Raw genomic sequence first — 8219 nt, forward strand, 5'->3', positions numbered from 1 at the left:
CTTTTACTCTTTAAAATTGTTTAAAGAAAATATATTTTGTGTGTTACCATGAAACCAATGTATGTCTTTGAAAAAATTCAACCAGAGTCCTTCTTGGAAGGAAAGATAGTGAAGCTTCAGTTTTCATATTTTGGACATGTATCTAGACGAGGCTATTTCTTGGAAAGGGATGACGTGCTTTGAAAGATGGAGGGCCAGTGAAGGGGAGAGGAAGACCCCAGGTGAGATGGATTTACACAGTGACTTCAGCAGTGGGTTCTAAGGTATCAGACATAATAAGGATGGCACAGAATGGGGCAGGGTTTGTCGAGTTGCTATGAGTCATACTCAATGGCATGTAACAACAATATTAAGTATATAAATAAAAAGTAAAAGATTCTTAGCCTCAGTACGCCATCTCAATCCTCATCATCATCCAATGAAAGATTTGTGTCTAAAGGAAAAATTAAAAGAATTAAAGATTTGTATTGAAGAACTGAGCATTAACCAGAAATCCTTGAGAGTCATTACACAGAAACAATGTGTTATGTAAACACAATATCAACTTTAAACACACTATCCACTTTATTACTGGGCCATTTTAATTTTTAAACCCATGTTATGGAATCTTGGAGAACCCATGAAACAAGTGGAGAGTGATCAAAGACTTTTTTTAAAAAATGCCTTGACCTATTTTATTGTACTTTTGAAGAAAATAAGTTACTGAATTTCCCTTTGACCTTGAGAACATGTAAACAATTGAAATGAAATTAAAGCATTGGTATTATAAATAATGTTATTGAACCCAAGAAACAATGTTGAATATATCTCTATAAGATGATAGTTCACTAAATTTTAGGTTAGAAGCAGAGATCATTTCCTCTTATTGGCTTACTTTTTTCCTTAGATCAACTCCAGGAAAAATCTAAAGAAATTAACCAATATCTGACTGAACCAACTTTGCAAAAATTTGAGATAGCCTCTCAGACCTCTTTTCCAGATGTCTGTAATGATGACATACAGGTAATGCATTATGAATTTTATGCTTTTCTTTATCGGTATTTGGGTTTTCTAATAATTTATTCCAGGTAGAAGGATAAGCCTTTTGTCTTTTCTGCATGATAAAAAAGGGATTTTCCCTTTATATTTTTATTGGTTTATATGCCATAATTCATATACATTTTGTTTTGTGCCATTTACATTGTGTTATCATCTGTCATTTTTTTTGCTTTGTTCATGTACATTGTGTTTTATACATTCATGTATGTTGTATTTTATGTAATTACCATTGCTCTATGCCTGTTAGCACTGTCTTTTCAAGTCCCAATTGAATCTTTTCTATTTCTTCACCCCATTTGCCCACTAAACTCTGCTTCCTAGTGATTTCTCTTCTTCCCCTTTTTCTGCTTTCTCCATTCCCCCTTCCTCTTTTCTACATTTATACACATCTAGCTCAGTTATCCTATTTTACAATATTTGTCTTATGCAGTATTTGTCCTTATGAAACTGAGGTAGTTCACTCACTATAATTCTTTGTACACTCTCCCATGTTGTATAGTTTTTTTAATTAACTGGTCTCTGGCTCACAGTCTACCAGCATTTGGGTGTATCAGAATTTAAAAATGCTGAAAGCGTGGCTATGCCTGCAGGCTGATGGCTATTGGGCCAAATGTTAATTGATTTGGGATGAACTTTCTTTTTATGTGGTACAGCAGTGGTCTGTTTGCTGTACTGGAGTAACTTAAGAGTTGCTGCGATGATGGACAACTGTGCCATAGGTATGTTAGACATCATAATTGGCTAACCATCATGGGCAGTGTTTGGTGGAGCTCCCAGATTAATTGAAGTTTGGCAGCAGGAGTGGCATCCACTTCCTGTTCCACTTGCCTCTGGAAAGTCTGTGAACTTGGAGAAATGGTGATAGTTAAAGAAAGGCTTCAGGCCTTTTGTTCATCTTTTGTTTGTGTATATATATTTCAATGTCAATTGGGCCTGAGGACCTAGAGTTGCTGTACAACACTCTTCTGTCATTTTGCTGTATTGAGGTAATCTGGGTTTGCTGTGAAGCTGAACCTTGTGCCATTGAAGGTCAAATGCCATAATGGTTGCCCATGGTGGACAGTGTTTGGTGGAGCTCCCAGCTTAAGACAGGTTTGGAAGCAGGAGTGGCATTCACTTCCTAAACCACATGCCTCTGGAAACTCTATGAACCTGGAGAAATGACAATAATTATAGAAAGGCTTCAGGCCTTCATTTCATAGGTTCCCTATGAGTTGTGGTCAACTTGACAGCAGTCAACAACAGCAACAACATTACATCTTACTGCTGCATAGTATTCCATTGTGTGAATATACCACAATTTCTCCTATCCGTTTGTAGATCAACATTTGTGCTGTTTCTGTTTTCTTGCTGTGTGAATGATGCTACTGTGAACATAGGTGTATATATATATCTCCATTAATGCCAAACTGCCTTCCATAGTGGTTGTACCATTTAACAATCCCACCAGTAGTGCATGAGAGTTTGAATATCTTTGCATCCTCTCCAACATTTAAAATTTTGCTACTGCTACTGGGGTGAGATGGTATCTTATGTGGTTTTGATTTTCATCTCTCCGATTGCCACTGATTTTGAATGTCTATTCATGTGTCTGTTGGCTATCCAGATGTCTTCCTTTGTGAAGTATCTCTTTATGCCTTTGCCCATTTGTTACCATGTTATCAAACTTTTTCTTTTGTTGTGCCCTGTAGTATTTTGTAAACTGTAGTTACGAGATCCTTACCTGAAATGTCATTGCCCGATGAATTTTCTCGGTTTGTAGCCATTTTGAAAAAAATTTTTGATGCATACAAGGACTTAGGTTTTTAGAAAGTCTCATTTGTCGGTTTCATCCTTTCCTGGTTGTGCATTTCTGGCTATATTTACAAGCCTATTTATGCCATAGGTTAGGGTGTCTTAAGTTTGGTCCAGTTTTATCTGTTTGATCCTTGTGATTTTGAGTTTCATCCCTAGGTCTCTGATTTACTTTGGGTTGATTTTTGTGTATAGTGTGAGTTGTGGGTCATGTTTCAAATTTTTGCAGATGAATGTCCAGTTTTGCCATCACTTTTTGTCAAAAAAGGTTGTCATTTCCCCATTTGATAGGTTTTGTTTTCTTGTCAAATATGAATTGATTGTAGGTAGATGGGTTAATTTCTAGGTTCTTGATTCTGTTCCATTGATTTTATGTGTCTGTCATTGTACCAATCCCATGCTGTTTTGTTTACTATGGCTGTGTAATAGGTTTTGAGATCAAGGAATGCTATGCCCCCCACTTAATTTTTATTTTTTGGGAGAAATTGCCTTTTCTATCTTTTTGAAGAAAGAGATTTTGTTATCTGTATTATGATTGTGTCAAACATGTAAATTGCTTTTTGTAGGGTTGTAATTTTCACAGTGTTGAGTTTCCCTCCCTATCTGTGAATAGAGAATATTTTTCTATTTAGTTAGTTGTTTCATGTAGTGTTTGTAACTTTCTTTATAAAAGTCTTTGTGTCTCTAGTTAGGTTTATTCTCAAATATATAATCTTATTCTCAAGTATTTAATCTTGTGGTTGGCTATTGTAAATGGTATTGCTTTCTTAGTTTCTTTTCTCATGTTTTCTTTGTTGCTATAGAGAAATCCCACTGATTTTTATATATTGGTCTTGTATCTTTGCACCCTACTAAATTGGTCTACTAAGACTATTGGGGTTTTTGTTGGGTCTTTGGGTTTTCTGTATACACTATCATATCTTTTGCATATATTGACAGTTTTACCTCCTCTTTGGTAGTTTGGATGCCTCTTGTTGAAAAGTTGGGGTTTAAAAAAATTTTTTTATTACACTAGTTTATTTATAAAATTCAAATATATTGTTTTTCACACCAGTTCCTTCCCATTTCCCTGACCTCCCTCACCCATCAAATTGTGTGACCCCAAGATAAACAACACCCCCATCCTCACCCGTCTGCTTTCACTCTTTCCCCCTATGATGAAACGATTTTTGGTGGCAGTATCTTAAATTTGAAAAGGATAGATAAAAGCATTAATGTAGTGCATAAGCAGCTAATAATAAGGAAGTAATAGCTAAGATATCTTGATTTTGGAAGCCTTTCTGATTTTAAGTAATTAGGAATCTATATTGGAGATAGATCATTACTTTTACCTTTAATCCACTTTTCAGATTCAAAAGGTAATTTTGTCTTTGGCAGAGTCATATTTGATTGGGGTACCTTCCACAACTCAGGCTAACTAAAAAATAAAATTTCTGTAATTACAGAAATTACAATGCTCCCATTTTTCAATTTACAGTAAAAAAATTGGCTGATTAAATGACTATTCTACTAACTTCCTTGAGGCAACTAGATTATAATCACTGAAAGGCTGCTTATTGAATGTGAATGTCCAAGCAAGAGAATTTAGTTTGATGATCTTAATTTACCTTCTATCAACAGGGATAATGAGGTGCATCTGGCTTTTATTTTTAAGAGTAAAAAAAATATTTCTAATGGATATAATAACTGGCAGAGCCTAATGGTCCTTACGCAGTGCTGGGCACTAATATGTATTAGGGTGGTTTTTGGTTTGATTTTTTTTTCCTTTCCTTATTACTTCCTAGTTTGTGACATCTAGGCTTTCCATTTTATTTTCTCATTCTCAATTCGTCATTTACATACGATGTGATTATTGGTATATTTAGGTTCACATCTCTCTTGTTATTAGATGCACTCACAATGGCTCCACCTCATAAAAATCTCATGTACCACAGAATGAAATGCTGCCTTATCACGTGCCATTCACATACAGAAGGTCAAATCCATCAGCTGCTCTATAGGAGAGTGATGTCACATTCTCACTTTATAAATATTTATAGCTCTGTAAACCTTGTGAGACACTTCTCCTCTGTACTGCAGGGTAACTGAGTAGCATTCGATTCATTGGCAATGAGTTTGACTTTTTTCCTTTCCAGTGCAAATTTCCTTTTGCTTGAATCATCATTCAGTACCCTTGGTCAGCAGTCAGGGACTCTGGAGACATATTGCATTGGGCAAGACCTCTCTCTGTCCAGGACCAGTCTAATGTACTTAAGAGCAATGATGCCATTTTGAAGACTGAGGTGCTCCTGATTCCGGCAATGGTCTTTTTAGTCACCTGCTATTCATTAGAGAGCTGGACAGTTAATAAGGATGATAGAAGTTTTGATGTCTTTGAATTGTACTGAAGAGTGCTGAGTATCTCATGGGCTGCCAAAAGAACAAACATGTGTCTTTGAAACAGTGCAGTCAGATAGTTAAGCTTTGCCTCACATACCTTGAGCATGTAGCTAGGCAAAGCTATTCTTTGGAAAGGAACACCATGCTTGGAAAGACAGAGAGCCAGCAAAGGAAAGGAAGACCCTCAATGAGGTGAATTGACACAGTGAGTGCAACAATGGGTTCAAATGTATCAGAGATTGTAAGGATGGCACAGGGTAGGACAGGGTTCACATCTTTTGTTCATAGGGTTGCTGTGAATCATACTTGACTCAGTGGCACCTAACAATAAGTACACACATGTTACAAACATAGGGTAAAAATGTAAGAACCCTTGTAGTTCAGTGGTGATTAATTTTATAAATCACAATGTATGGGAATATTGGTATGAAACAGTGTGAATGAAGGAAAGTGTGAAACACAATGTATACAAATTCTGTATGCAAATCAATACAAAGTAAAAATTTTGTAAAATATTTAAGAACCCTAAATTTATCCCTTCCCAAGTCTTGCAACATCACTTGAATGGTTGAGTGTACTATAAAAGCCCTTATATCTAAAAAAATAGAATAATTTAATGAAAAGTTGTAGAGAATTAATCCCTTTGTTTTAGAAGTAGGCATGGCATCCGCTTCCTAAACAACATGCCTCTGGAAACACTATGAACTTTGATAAATGTCAGTGGTTGCAGCAGGGCTTCAGGCTTCATAGAGTCGCAATGAGTTTTGCTCAACTCTAAGGCAATCAACAACAACAACAACAGAAAAATACATTAAACAACAAAATTATGAAAACCAGACAGTCTGGATGCAGAAATTAATTGGGAGAGAATTATTAAGCTACTAAGAGGGGGGAGAATTGTGTGGGGGAGAATTGTGTTTCTTCTTTCTTAATAGGTACACACTAACTTTTGTGTCTCTTCCTCTTTGGGAAACTTTTCTCCATCTTCACTTTCCTTCAGGAGAGAGACCTTGTTACTTCATGACATTAATGTAATCTTAAAACACCATTTTCTTATGGACTTGAAACTTTTTTTCTTATACTACCTTTCTTAATGTTGTTGTGTACTGCAGAGTCGGAACCAACCCCTAGCTGACCCCTTCCACCCCTGCAGTGGGTTTTTAGAGGTAATTAATCACAAAGGAGATTGCCCATCCTTCTCCAACAGAGCAGCTGGTGACCTCGAACCCTGTGCTTTTGGTACTGCGGTGCACCTTCTTACCACTAGGCCACCAGAGCTCCCTCTTCCTTAATAGACATAGTATTTCTGTCTTTATAATATTGCTTCAATCTTAAATTTAAACACCATGGTTTGTGTTTGTGTTGTTGTTGTTGTTGTGTACCGTCAAGTCAGAACAGACCCGTAGCTGACCCTCCAGCTGGTTTTCAGAGGCAATTAATTGCACAGGAGGAGATTGCCTGTCATTCTTCCATGGAGCAGCTAGTAGGTTCTTGCCTCTAGGCCACCATTTTATTTCATTTTTTTTTTACCTTCAGGCTAAAACCATAGCTTCAACTATTCCTTGACCATATTTGTAGATGTTATTTTTAAAGTGTTTTCATGACTGGAGAATATTGAGAAGATATAAAAATCTGAGCGTTAAACTGAGCATTAAGATGAGAACTTTTTTTATTGGAGAATCAATATGTTGTGTTTCTACAATTTAGGCAGTCACAGAGGAAAATATTGCCTCTCTGAAAAAGAGAGTGATAGAACTAGAGAATGAAAATGGAACCTTGCTCCTTAGATCTATGGAGTTGGAAGAGCTGAAATCTGAGAATGGTATGTATAAATGTAAACCATAGTTCTCTTTCTTAACTTCACACTGTGCCTTTATTTTTATTTTTATTTTTTTTACTTCTTCTGTATTTAGCCTTTATTTTAGAACAATATTTACTTTTTGGAGGTGTCTTCAGAAGTAACTCTGTGCTTTGATTTTTATAATTTAGAATTTTACACAGGAGAGCTTGTAATTCTGTAAGATACATTAATAAATATTAAACCACATTTCAGTATTTATTTAAGTCTAGGGTTTTTCTCAACAAGCTATAGATCCTACGGTATTTCTGTATTATATATATTTGTTTTGGAGTGGTCAACTTATATTCTAGGAAGTGAGGCTTGGACAAGACTTAAAAAAATGATAAATTTTTAAGGAGGCAAAATGAAGGAAGGATATTCTGAGAAGTAATTTGTGGGCTAAAAGAACAGAGATTACCTTCATAAATAAATAAAGGTTCAATGGTAGAAACCAATTTTGGCTTTTATTCATGCTTCCAATCCTTTTTTCTTAAACTTGGTTAATTCATGCCTCAACTAGTACTTTATCTTTTGCAGGAAGGTAGTCCTAATCCCCTAATGCTGGGTTAAATATATCTTTGCATTTATATTTACATTAAATAAACACTTTAAAGATTGCTATAAGCTTCTCAAGGGCAGTGGCCTTTGCTTTACTGTTATTGTTAGATGCCATTGAGTCGAGTATGATTCATAGAGACCCTGTGAACAACACATCTGAACCCTATCCAATCCTGTACTACCGTCGCAATGTCTTACACCCTCAAGCCCATTGATGTTGTCACTGTGTCAGTCCACCTGGCTGAGGGTTTTCCTCTCTCTTCTTGTACCTGCATCTTTCCAAGCATGATTTCCTTCTCCAAAGAATAGCCTTTCTAGGAACTAATTTAGAAACTCACCACTGCTCTTGCCTGCCCATCTTTCTCCTAAAAATAGCTTGTGGATTTGAGCTGCTGATGGATTTGAACGTGTTATCAACAGAACGTGTAATTCATGGTATCACTAGAGCTACTAAATGACCTAAGTTTAGTTCCTTGCAAATAGTAAATACTGAATAAAGTTATGTTGGACTAAAGTGACTATAATTTTATTTTATTTTATTTTATTCAATTCTATATAAACAGTCTGCTGATGTGCTGTTCCAGTCGTTTTTGGATAATCTTCAGTAGAA

General features: G+C 35.9%; 1 protein-coding gene across 1 annotated transcript in view; it reads left to right on the forward strand.

The window, feature by feature from the left end:
- The window catches only part of GOLGB1 (golgin B1), an 83586-nt gene that overhangs the window by 31680 nt on the left and 43687 nt on the right, over positions 1–8219 (forward strand). The window contains 1 exon segment of the mRNA XM_006884312.1: positions 6919–7033. Coding sequence (XP_006884374.1) covers positions 6919–7033 — 115 coding nt within the window.

The sequence above is a fragment of the Elephantulus edwardii genome, unplaced genomic scaffold (assembly GCF_000299155.1).
Source record: "Elephantulus edwardii isolate Elephantulus edwardi_28Jun2011 unplaced genomic scaffold, EleEdw1.0 scaffold00032, whole genome shotgun sequence".
Taxonomy (NCBI): Eukaryota; Metazoa; Chordata; class Mammalia; order Macroscelidea; family Macroscelididae; genus Elephantulus; species Elephantulus edwardii.